The 13,776-nt window shown below is 36.8% G+C and overlaps 1 protein-coding gene across 1 annotated transcript in view; it reads right to left on the bottom strand.

The window, feature by feature from the left end:
- Positions 1 to 13,776, bottom strand: part of LOC149153429 (protein RAE1-like) — a 357,670-nt gene that overhangs the window by 253,309 nt on the left and 90,585 nt on the right. The window contains exon 5 of the mRNA XM_089443820.1: positions 12,330 to 12,410. Within this exon, the coding sequence (XP_089299946.1) occupies positions 12,330 to 12,410 (81 nt within the window). The remainder of the gene's footprint in view (positions 1 to 12,329; positions 12,411 to 13,776) is intronic.

Here is a 13,776-nt window from a genome sequence, read left to right as displayed (position 1 = left end):
TCTAGGTGATAGGGAGAGAGGTTGGTCACTGAGATTGCGCAGAGCGTAGCTCAGGCTTGGTTGAGGAACTTCTAAGCACAGTCCTTACTGAGGGGAAAAATTGCGCAGGGGCCATTGGGAGACATGGTTGCATAGTTCAGATAGTCACTGGCTTATGCTGGATGGGACCCTGGGAGATAGATCTGCGCAGTTTTCAAAGGTAAGGAGGACTGGGCAGCAGATAGACCTGAAGGATAGATCTGCGTAGTTCACGAGGTCAGTGAGCTCCCACTGAGGGAGGACACTAGGGGTCACTTTTGCGTAGTTCTGGGAGGCAAGGCAGGTTGGGCTCTTTGTGCATTGCGGGGTTCTAGCAGGCAATGGGAGAAGCTTGTGGACTGAGATTGCAAAGTGCAAAGTTCAGGTCAGGGTGGGAGGAGTTACTGTGCAATTCTGGGGATGAAGGGAAGCTGCTTAGCTTTGGAATTGCGCAGTGCCACTGCTTTGGGGGGCAGTGACTGCGCACTGTGCTGTTACAGGCAACAAGTTTGCATCAGTGAGGGCTGATACTGCGCAGTGCGTAGTTTAGTCAGGGTCCGGTGAACTTAGTTGGTCGGTCGGGAAAATTTTCAGAGAAATGGCTAAGTGCGGGGGGAAGGTGAACTTGTATAGAACTTGAACTTTGTGATCAGACATTGAGCATACTTCGACGACACGACAACACAAATCACTGGAACAACAAGACAAAGCACTACCCTCTGTGAGACTGTCTTATAACAAGAAGTGACAAGTGCGACACTTGAGTTAGACTTTAGGACGACCGTGATGACTTTTGTGTGACAATGATTAACACTTTGTGTATGAGTGCGAGGAGTGTTTACAAAGCTATGACAACTCGAATACATAAAGACCAACCTTCGAAGCCACCAGAAAAGGTCCGCAAGCATGGTGAAACTGTCAAACATGCCTAAAGACGACAATTGATCAAACAAGCAAAAGGGGTGAAAAGACTCTAAGAGATCTCAAGTGTTTGAAACAATAAAGGGAAAGACCTAGGAAGGCTCCAAAATTTCAGTGTATAAATAAGTGAATAACACATTATCTTGCAAGGAAAAAGGGAATAAGACCCATAGATGACAATTTAGAAGGAAAAACAAATATATATTAACTCTAATAGATGATTACATGATGGTCGAGTTTCGGCCAAGTTTTGGAGTTTCGGCTATGGGTACGGCTCGAAACATCAGGTTCCTTGAAGTTTCGTGCAACATATCCCCCAAGCAAAGTATATAATAACAAAAGCATGATATCAATATGTCAATGTAAGGTTACCATGAAACTTAATGGTTGCAATCCTAGGGTTATTAGTTGCCAACCCAAGACCAAGGGATCATACATAACTCATCAACCTTATCTAAGCCTAGATGACAATTTAGAAGGAAAAACAAATATATATTAACTCTAATAGATGATTACATGATGGTCGAGTTTCGGCCAAGTTTTGGAGTTTCGGGTATGGGTACGGCTCGAAACATCAGGTTCCTTGAAGTTTCGTGCAACATATCCCCCAAGCAAAGTATATAATAACAAAAGCATGATATCAATATGTCAATGTAAGGTTACCATGAAACTTAATGGTTGCAATCCTAGGGTTATTAGTTGCCAACCCAAGACCAAGGGATCATACATAACTCATCAACCTTATCTAAGCCTACTTGACATGAGCCCTAGACTGCATACAAAACCTAAAGGCCAAGGGTTAGGGTTTCCATGAGGGAACAGGGTTAGGGTTTCTATATGACTAGGGTTTCAACAGTGTCGACAATTTTAATCAACAAACCCTATATAATCACCCAACACTACAATAATTCATATCGGCCCTTAACAAAAGATGTGTCATACATACCTCATGGTTACATACCTGTAGTGGCCTGTACTTTTGTATAACATGGTTTCTTCTTCAAGGTGATCATTAGATCGATCTGTCCTTCTTTATCTTTTTCCTGCTCTAGCATACTACAGCTCTTTCTGCTTGATTATTAGTGAGGCACAAATCTGAGAGTTGTCCCTTTGTATTCACCTTAAACTGCACAAGTCCACAGAACTGCTTGCAACAAGTGTGACAATGTATACCCAAAAGTTGACTAAACACAGAATCACAGTCACAATTATATGACCTTCCTACTGCCTCTGAACTGTTATTTTCTTCAAAATGAACTGATGTTCTCCTGTCTTCCAGATTTGTTATTGCACAGGTCCCACTGCTACTATAAAGTCTTCTCCAAAAATGATGACTTAGACTATTTCTTGACAAAACATTACTGAATTCATGGAAGCATACTTGATGTCACTTTGATACTACTTACTGCCTGTAGCTTCCCTTCATTTCCAATGTGACCAAATATAGACCCTTATTCAACAATTATTTCAATATTGCTATTGAAACCTTTTGAAAAATTTCAACAGATCAGCTCAACTGATGTGAATAGATTCAACTGTATGTTGACTGTAGAGGACACATTCTGAATCTCATGCCACAGAGACTTATACTATCTCCACAGGTCAGTGAATACTTTTATGAATGATGGTGACCGATGAATACACCTTTTCAAAGGCGTGACCGATGAATACACCTTTTCAAAGGCCCAGATTGCCTTTCATGTAATGCGATCAAGGATTCTTCTCGACTTTCGAATGCCTAGGGCTGATGAAAAAGTTAATGGCTAAATTCGGCACCTAGACTCAAAAGTAACTGTAGCTCTGCAATAAGATTTCTTTAAATAAGCTACGAGCTCCGGAATTCTTGTACTTTTAATGCACTTCATTTTTCAATATGACTATGTTTCAGAACCTCGGTATCCTTGATCAAAACTTCATATGCAGAACTTTGGTTCCAAAAAGATACTTACATATCACTGACTTATATAATTTCGGGCTCAATGAAATAAAGTTCCGCTCCATTGATGCCATATACCTCGTGCTCAGGTATAGAGAGGATTTATACCAATGAAGCGAGAGACTATACTTCAGTCTCAAGCTCAATATATCCCTTGGACTAATAATTTGCATAGACGTTGAGAGAATTTTTAATACATTTATTGATTGTCTTTCTAGGGCTATTTTTATGCCTAGAACAATACTCCAGAATTTCGTACTTTTGGTAGAAGGCTTGGTGCCTTTCTTGATAACAGATAAGCCTTGAACGCCTTGCAAAACTAGAGTAATTCTTCCACAAGAATTTTAATCAATTTTAATAATGACTATAGTATATCAGAGATGCGAATTTTTTGCACATAAACTCAGAGGATTTGATGAAGATGGCAAACCTTGTGATCTTTGGCATTCGCTCCTGAGCCAATGACTGCGGCCTGCCTTGAGCTTCTTGACAAGCCCTTCACTTCTTCAGAAATAGTCTTCTTGTAGCCTCATTATCAAAGGATGGATCTGCGGCCTAGATACAGAGAGTAGAGATAATAATTATGCCCATAAATCTTCAATCTGCTAGTCAATGATTGAGGATTTCAGAGGGCTATTCTTTCACATCTTTGGTCCCTTGAAACAGAGCTTTAAAAGCTTTTCAAATACCCTTGTCAACCTAGAAAAATTCTGCAGTATAATGTCTGCAATTAGGGCTTGAAGCACTGCCCAAAATTTCTTTTTCTTACCTCCACAAATTTGGTCTTGGGAACTCGATCCTTCTTGAGGTGTAATAATGTCAAACTGATCTTCTTTCTGCCCATTGTCCAAAGCCCTAGCTTTGATACCATGTTGAGAAATCTAGGGCATACTCTGAGGGTGATTATTAAATTGATTTCTCTGCAATTCTTGACATTTTCTTGTGAGTTAACTTAGAGCATTAGCATTATTATTTAGTTTTGTTTCATCATCAAGATAAATGCCAATAGAAGATCATAATACAAACACAAGAACACCAGATGTAGGTTGCAAGCCAGGGCCAAAACCTCTCCTAGAGAGGAAAACCCATGAAAATCTCTTCTTATAGAATTTCAATGAAGACTTCCAAGACCTTGACCTTGACCCAAGACGAAACCTTCCAAGAGATGAGCCAACCAAACCTCAATCAAACATTCTGCGAAATCTGAACTAAGGAAAACCTAGTTCCTTCCAGAAACTCCCATGTGTGAGCAGATAGAGAAAGAAAATGGCTTCTTTTTTCTCCTTTGCTGGCCTACACAGAAATTAGCTTCCCTTCTTTACTTCGCTTGGATCAGAGATATATCATCAATGTGTGTATCAAATGATGTGAGGTTTCTTCTTTATATAGGCTTTCTTGAGGGCGGATAAGGCCTCCTTAGGCCAACTTGAGGAAGGTTGGCTGAAGCATCTCTTGAAGGCTTTTATACACAACAAATTACAATAATAATTATTTTTTTCTTCTTTGCTACATGGGTCCTCCAAGGACTAGACCATCATGACCTTGACTCTTGATTTGACAACAAGACCCCTAGAGCACTCAAAGGGTGCTTTCACCTAGGACCACAACATGATGGGCAAGAAACCCATTTTTTCAATAATAATAATTTTTCCTTTTTACAAATAAAATTCATTTTCTTTTCTTTTGTCAAGTACATCAATAATTACATCAAGTCATGACTCAAATACAATTATGAAGACTGAAACTAATTACATTTCAATAAATTTTATTATCCTTTATGATACTATGATATTATTATTAGAAGGAATTACAAGTCACCTTACCTTCATCACCTTAATCACTTCACACCTCTCTCCTTGATGACTCTCATGGCACTACGTAACTCTCTCTCTCTCTCTTAATGATACATTACACTCTCTCTTATGCACTCATTAAAGACATGTCATAAAAGATTCCTCTTATGCTCTCTTAATGGCATAAGTTACTAAGGCATGTGTTCCTCTTTTAATGGCTTAAGTTACTAAGGCATGCGTTTCAGGCAGGAAGAAGTTTAGGATTTTGGTTGCATGGTCTCACTCCCCGATACCACATACATCACTCCCCTCTGTTCATTATCTCCTTTTAAAAGTTAGACTGCTTTGATCTCCCTTTAAAAGTTACTTTTGGTGCGAAATTTTTGGCAAGAGGAATTTTAGGATTCTATCCAGAGAAGTTTCTTTGTTTATGTCTCCTCTAGACATCCTCCAGTTTTGAACGAATTCTGATGGTGGAATTTCAAATAAATTTATGCCCTAGCTATCACACCAAGAGGGAACCCTTGAAGCTGCTTTGACTTGGGGATTTCTTAAAGGTTTGCACTTCGTAATTCATCATTCAATACCTTTTCTCTTAATTATAGGTGATCAATGGATAAGCCTTTACCACGATATATCTCTCAACCCTTGGCCTCTTATAGTATTTCTCCCAAGGGGTTTTTCATGGAAAGTCACCCTAGCTTCTCCCAAAGTTCACACTTTAATTAAACCTTTCCATTGAATGAGCCATCCTTGTCTCACTTTGAACCCTAGTGTGAACACATCAATCACAAGTGAGGGATTTTGGAGGTTTTGGTCTTAGGGATTCATCATTACTGAATATTCCTAAGTTCGAGGTCATCCTTCATAAGTCTTTCTTGGGGAGCCTTTCAGCTTTTCTTTAAGCATTTGAACCATTAATTGAGCCTCTCCTCTGAATCAGCCTTGGAAATCGCGTTATACCTTGCCATTGATCCTATCATTGAAGGGATTTCCTCCATATCGGGACTCCTCCCATTGGTGAAAGTCCATAAAGAGCAGGGGACATCGACTGAGGTGACAATGGCTCTTTGTCTCGTTGTTGCCACTTGGTCTAGTAGTTGCCCCTTTAGAACCCCTGCTAGATTGACCGGTGATAAATTATACAACTATACAGCCTACAGATTACTAATAAGTGACTAAAACTCTAAATAGAATATTTAAAGAAAAAAAACACAAAATTCTCAAATGTTATTTGCTTGGGATTCGGCATGTGAGGGCTAGTCAACACAAGATCCATTTCAACAGCATGGTGTTTGTTTTTGGGTTTGAAGGATCTGTTTATGTGGTGGGTCCTACGTGCATATGGGTGGATCCGTATCCAAAACAGGGATCTATGAATCCAACATCAAGAACCCTTAGATCCAATAACATAGCCAGAATGTTGAAGTGTGTATGTGCCCTAACTGTTGATTATTAGATCAGCCTGCAAATCTGTCCTTTTACCTGAAATATGTTATTGGTCGTTTACTGTAGCTAATATTGATGATAAGGTTGTGCTAATGAAAGCTTTTGTGATCAGTGATACGAATGTGTTGTTATTGACAAAGATTCAGAGTTCAGATCTAGAGCTACCTCTGAAATGACATGGCTAAGTACACTCTTGTTTATACGATGATTGAGACAAGCATGCCAAGGAGGTTGTAACCTTGTTGGTCAAGCATTTGACAAAGAGATCGACCTTGTTGATAACCAATCTTTGGAATCTAGAATTGTGCTACCAGTCATTATCAGTATGATATCTTGGTTCATTGTTGGTATAAAGGTTTTTGACTTGATTGCTAGAGCTTGAATTGCTTGTTGGTTCAGAGATCATATCAGTTGCCCATAACAAAGTTTACCAATGTTTGAGTGTATTGCATTGCTACTGCTAAGGATGGTAGTCTATGGCTATGTGAGTTTGAGGACAATGTCTTACAGATGACGGGGGTTGGGCAGTGAAAATTGTTGAGCAAAGCTGCTAGGATTTTCATGTATGTTTTGATGAGCAGTCTATTAAGTCAGTATATATGCCTTAAGAGCATATCACCATTAGGGCTTGCAATGTGCAATTGGAACCTTAAGCAGAGAGAGTTGTTATTGTTGCTAACGACCTTGTTCTAGTATTGCAAATCAACAAGTCAGTAGATTGTTTTGATTCTATTTATATTGATATTGAGCACAAGAGGATCCACTCTGAAAATTGTGAAACGTGGTCCGCTAAGGTAAATTGAAAGTTGGAGCCTTCGGGGCAAGTGGTGGATTGTTAAGTAGGGTCGCAGAGTGGTGCAAGGCAGAGATTGGAGTCTCCTTCAAGTTGGAGCTTGAGAACACTTCAGGGCAACGGGGTTGTGCTAGGGAAGGTTGGAACCTGTGCAGGGCATTGGAGCGTCCTTTTAGTGGGAGCCGATTTGCATCTGCTAAATTAAGGTGTTGGAGCGTCCGTTGAGTTGGAGCTGATAAATCAGGGGGTTGGAACCTCGTTCTAGTTGTTGTTGGAGAATCTTGGAAGTTGGGGAACTTCCTTTTGATGTAATCATTAAAGAGTCAAAGACCTATATTAAAAGCGTTCGGTGGTTTTTCTCCCGAAAGGGTTTCCACCTAAAATTTATTATGTATTGTCTTTTGATGTTGTGCATTGTTGAATGGTGTTGTTGATTTATGTTTTGATCTAATGCTAATGATAATTAATGCTGTGAAGTTAAAATTAACTAATTGAAGTGAAACATTGATTCATCGCCCTCCCCATATTTCCAACATAGTCCACTATCACCACCTAGATGTTGAAGCTTTAATCCAAAAATATGACAAGGTGTTCCAAGACTTATCTACGAAGTTGCCACCAAAAAGAAAGAACATATAATTGAGGTTAAACCAAACTCAACACCAATTAATATCAAATCATAACAATACCCTCGCCAACATTAACTAGACGTCCCTAAATTCAATGATGAAGGAAGCATTATTTTAGAGTCAAAAGGTATTCTTCCCACTAAAGAAGAGGTGTTATGTTCTAGAACCATTAAAGAACGTCTTATCAAATGAAAAAACCGTCATGAAGAAGAAGAAAAAGAAGGGGATGGCAATGCTACAAACACAATAATTGTAATAAATAATAATGAACAATGATTAATAATTAATCAATATTCAATTAAGAGTCATAGGTCATACATATTAACTCTCATGACTAGTCAATGCCAATAAAGTTATACCGTCATGAGAGCAATGTAATCATCAATTCATCATTCAATTATTTAATATACATATTCTATTACAAATATCTTTGTCAATCAAGGGTAAATAGTACATCTGTGAAGCAACAAAACTTATAGCTTGGTGACTTTAAATGTTAAAATACACAAAGGGTATTTTGTAATAATAATTTATTATATATAAAAATGTACAAGGATGAGAAATGTTACAATGATGCCTAGCTTATATACCTAGGCAGGTGTCCTTTCATGACTAAGCATGTCATTTAGACATGCATTTTCAGTTAACTAATGACTATTTAAATAATCATTATTTTGATTATTCATTATTTATATTTATTTATGTTCATTTTATTTTATACAATTTTATATTCGTAACGATCAGCTTGCTTCAGATGCCACAAAATTTTGTGTAATGTTATGAAGCAAATTGTTTGGTGCAGAAGTCTTTCTTTTGTCCCTAAAATAATTCTTACCACAAATCTTGAATGTGAAAGGTTGAATAAATGACCAACAATCTTGCATTGCTTTCTCTGTTGGACAAAATGGAACCTAAGCACTTGCTATAGGTTTATTTACAAATTGATTTGAGGAATAAGAATCAGTGTTCTCATGTCCAACAATGGACTACCGCTTCAAAGAAAGCTTAATCACTATTTCCTTTTTCCTAGTCCCCGATGGCCCAGGACTTAGAGGTTTTTTCTTGTCAGTAAAACTAACGCTTGGAATAAAACAAAGCAAATAGGATTTAATTGTTTGCTTCCTAGGGCAGTCATATGTATTGCCCTCTTCGATGTAAAGCATATCTACTGTCAAAACATTAGAACATTCTTCAGGAGCTTTTGACACTGGCTTTCTTTGTATTTCTTCAGTTGTTGAAGGGTTGACCTTCTTGCTATTTCCCACCTCGCCTGCATGTCTCAATGAAGGAAGTGCACTTACTTGCACCTCTAATGAAGCACTAGATCCAGCATACAAACTACTCTCATTACTAACTAATTTGGCCACTAATTTTTTGGTAACAAATATTGTTGTTGAGGTACAGTCATCCAAACCTTCATGTTTAGACATGATATCTTTAAGAGATGCAATGCTTGCGTGAGGTGATCCCTGAACACTTGATGGTTGACTCAAAGTGTCGCTTGCAGAAGGGAAAAAGTCTCCAGGAACACTTATGAAGTCCTCATCCGAGTCAGACCCTAAGGAAGCTACAATATCAAACCACGTCTCCTCCTTGCTGACTTTGGAATCTGTTCGGGTATGACACCATTGAAGTTGTCTTACATGGATGTTTAAATTTGCAGCTTCAGATCTGTGTGCAGTTCTAGCCTTATCCAGATCCATATGGACAAAATTGGTAATGGCAATATCAGTCAAAGGATTTTTAATTCCATCATTTTCTTCATTTGATCTTGTAATGGCTGGCCTTGCAAAAGAAGCAAAAATTCTCCCCTGAGACTTCCTCAGTACATAATGAAAGTTGTAACAGCATTTAAAATCAACTGGAAATTTTTTGTGTCTCATCAACCGTATCATTTCCTGTAACTTTGAAGTCACATAGTCTGCAAGATGTGATTGCATAAACTTCAACACCAGAGATCTGTCTGAAGCTTTAGTTGTTGCATCAACAGCTCCACTGCCAAACCAATCAGTGTAGTCCAGGCACATTGCAGTACCAACACTTCTAAGAAGAGCTTTTATTTGTTGTTGTTCACTCGAGTTATTAGCTCTACATATCTCACGTAGCCCTTGTCCACTCTCACATGAAGCTTCAAGGATGGTCGGAGGTGGCACTTCCTCCAACACTTTCTTTAGATGTGTTGTATTCTCTGAGCTTACAATTTGAGCCACGAGACCCTCCAAAATATCTCTCTGCACCTTAACATGATCTTTTTCTTCTTCCACATTTTTCTCTTCATCATCATCAATGTCTTCTTCAACATCTTCCTCATTGTTATGATATTGTTCATCTTCTTTTTTCTCAAGATAGTCCTCATCCACATCATCTTCATTTGGATCATCATCTTGATCCATATCATTCTCATCCACATCAAGACTAGCTTCCTCTGAATCATCATCATGATCTCCACAATCTTCATCGACATCATTTTCATATTCATCATTATCCATTACATCTTCATTTTCATTATCATCATTCTGATCAAAATCTTCTTCTCCTACTTCACCTTGTTTCGTTTCTTCACTGTCACTATCATATTCCTTATTATCAATTTCTTTTAGACGTGTTGTAACTTCTGCATATGATTTCACCCATTGTTGAAGCTTTTCTTGAATTTTACTTAACTGCTCAAAAAATTAAGGACGTAAATGTAATGGCATATTATGCGACGGATAACATTCAAGGACTCGCATGGTTATATTGTGCAACGGATAATGTTCAAAGACTTGCATGGCTCTGATACCACTGAAGCAAAAAAATTTATAGTTTGTTGACTTTAAATGTTAAAATACACAAAAGGTATTTTGTAATAATAATTTATTATATATAAAAATGTACAAGGATGAGAAATGTTACAATGATGCCCTGCTTATATACCTAGGCAGGTGTCCTTTAATGACTGAGCATGTCTTTTAGACATGCATTTTCAGTTAACTAATGACTATTTAAATAATCATTATTTTGATTATTCATTATTTATATTTATTTATGTTCATTTTATTTTATACAATTTTATATTCGTAACAATCTCCTTGCTACAAACACCACAAAATTATGTGTAATGTTATGAAGCAAATTGTTTTTTGAAAGCCAAGGTGAAAATGTAACAAGAATGACATGAAAAAATGATATATTATCATTTTAAACCTTTTTACAAGATTCAGAAACCCAAAGTCCCAATGAAGTTACAGATTTTTATTAATGCCATCATCACCTAGCCCAAAGTTCACTTTTAAATAATGTGAAACAAGTTGAAATTGACAAGGACAAAGAAGTATCGTTATATCATGGTACCCTCACACTTTGTGCACCCACGTAAGTGTCAATTATCATATAAAGATATCAACTGAAATTTATAAACACCATTACATAAACGTCACCATGGAAAATTTACATAATGAAATATGTGTACAATTAAAAAAGGAATTAGAAGAACTTCCTACTGAATTTGAAAAATAAATATTGGACAAATTGATCTATCAACGAAGTCAATCAATTAATACAAGAAATAGTAAATAATACGGAAACAAAGTACAAGTGAAGAAAACTAAAGAACTTCAACTCTTTTGCATGAAGATCTTTAGCATGAAATGCATACCTCAATGCAAGCTAGAATAGCATGTTGACATGGCAAAAAAAATTAAAAGACTACAAAAAACCAAGAAAACAATTTACAGCCTGCAAATCAATGATCAAGCATCACATTTACAAGATGTCGCAAACCAATGTGTCCAAGAATCACAACAACAGAAGCAAGATTGCAAGATAAAATTTGAAAAGGTTTTGTTAGACAAAGACAAAGAAATCACTCATCTAAAAAATCATAAGCAAATCTTGCTTACTGAAGCTAAATGATTAAAATGTAAGGAAATCTCAATTTCAAATATCGACAAAGAGGCACTAAGCAGCCAAACAGAACTGGGAATCAATTGAACCAAGGCTTTTGCCTCTTGGAAACCTACCACTTTGTTTCCTCATTGTTCCGCAGAATAATAGACATGATACATGCATCAAGTTCAAACAGATCAAATGCTTAAAACAGCACCATATACTTCATCAGAGATTTAAGTAAGACATCTTATCAAGTCTGGTGTAGCCCTGAGTCCATGCAAGGTAATCTAAATGGCATAATCACCTTCTGCAACAAGTCAATACTCAACATGAGTAAACCAGTTTGTCACTTGGATATTGAATGTTTTTTTAATATTATTGGAGGCTGTAGGTTAACATCAGCAGCCTTATAAAAGCAAACCTTAAACATTCAGAGTAACTGCGGCAATTGGTAGCCTGAACTAATTCTAAAGAGCTTACAGTAATAACAATGACCAACACTGACTTCTTTGCTACAGCAACAAGCTTTACATAACAGATCTTACCTTCAGATTTTATGTATTACATTGGTAGGAAGCATGTTTTCTTGCGTGATAGACCAATCCAAAATAAACTTGATATCAAATGGTAAATTTTGCTCCTTCAGTTTTTGAGCTGTTACTATCAGTTATAGGTCTCACAGGGAAAAGCTACCTCCAAGTATTTACATCAACAAATAGATTCAACAATAGGCCTTTTGAATCAATTGACACTCAAAAAACAACAAAGAAATTGAAAGGCAAGACCTTTATATGAATTAATTAACACTCAAAAGAAATTAGATTTAAGAGGGACCTCATACATGGTTGTATTGAGAATGTACAGACTAACCAAAAGTGCAAATGGAAAAAATAATTCGAAGAACAAAACATAAACCTCACCAAAAATCCTTGCTTGTCTGGAAATGCTGCAACACATCTTGTTTGGTATTTTAGAGGAGATGATATTCTCTTAAATTCAGTCTGCCATCCAGATTGATCCAAAAAAAACAGTTAGACATAAGACCTCTTTTAACAGAGGAGCTGTTTTCACTCACCACTGTAGAATAAAGTTTAAAGCAAAATCAATAAAGCAAACAAACAGAAAATCCTAATGAGGATGAGTCAGAATGTTTTAAAAAATCAAACGCTTAAATCATTGCAATAACAAACATAGAAAACACACTGAGAAGTTCATCACATGGCAACCATTCCAAAATACTAATCTTACAACCAATCAAAGTGAAATTTGTAACCTGATATTCACAAAAAAAGTTAAAAACAGCTAATATTCCTCACGGATAACCAATCAACCTAAGGGCAATAATCCTTTTTCATATCAAAAATGTTGATATTTTCAATCTAAGATATAAGGTTACAGACACAGATGTGGGAAATATTACCATTAAACATAAAACTGAAAATATAAATCAAAGGCAACGAAAAGGATAATATAAATGGTGTTATTTGGTGTGCTTAATCAGAACTTGGGGAGAAGTTCCTTATTCTGATGTCCAATACAATTACAATAAAAGAGGAAAAGCTCCTTATTCTGATATCCAATACCATTACAATAAAAGAGATAGTTCCATGTAGCATTATCCTGGCAAAGATTGTGGTGCCACCCTTGCTTATAAGCTAAGTTGCACCGAAAGAGATATGGAAACAATATGCTAAAGCCCTTGTGGCCCTATATTAAGGCCCTAATTAACATTCATTATTAGTTAATTTGTTATATTAGGACATTGGCTAGAACCATTCGCTGTAATTGACAATTGTACATGTTATAGCAAAATCTACTGCAAAGCTTCACTAGGCAACCCAGGTCTTGTGGCAACAAAGAGATTAACCACCACTGTCACCTCAATGACCACTCTCTTGTTGTTCTGTGGTTAAATGTTATCCATGCAAGGGAGGCTTCCCTCGCAAGACTTAGAGGTTAGATGACTAGGGTTCCAAGCCAAATGGATATCTCTAAGGAGCTTGCAGATAAATCACCTATAACTGTATTCAATTTTTTAAATGAGGGTTTAAGGTGTTGATTTTTCATATGGTCTTCTATACTAATAATTACTTATAATGATTTACATATTTTTCACATTCTTATTCAATATTCCATACTTAAGAAATTACACAGAAGACATCAACAATATAATATTTATGAAAGTAGGATCATGAAGAGACAGTTACACAAATAACACAATAATTTACCTTGGGAAAACCCAAATGGATGAAAACCTAGCAACCTTTTCGTTAGAGAAATTTGTCTTTTCAACAAGAACCACACCTAAAAATCCTAGTCATTACAACATCAATATGACCCAAAGCTCACTGACTTCATGAACTGCGC

The sequence above is a fragment of the Pinus tabuliformis genome, chromosome 9, assembly GCF_031772625.1.
Source record: "Pinus tabuliformis cultivar Carrire ecotype Pingquan chromosome 9, CPIR1, whole genome shotgun sequence".
Lineage (NCBI taxonomy): Eukaryota > Viridiplantae > Streptophyta > Pinopsida > Pinales > Pinaceae > Pinus > Pinus tabuliformis.
This window is presented reverse-complemented; position numbering and strand designations above follow the sequence as displayed.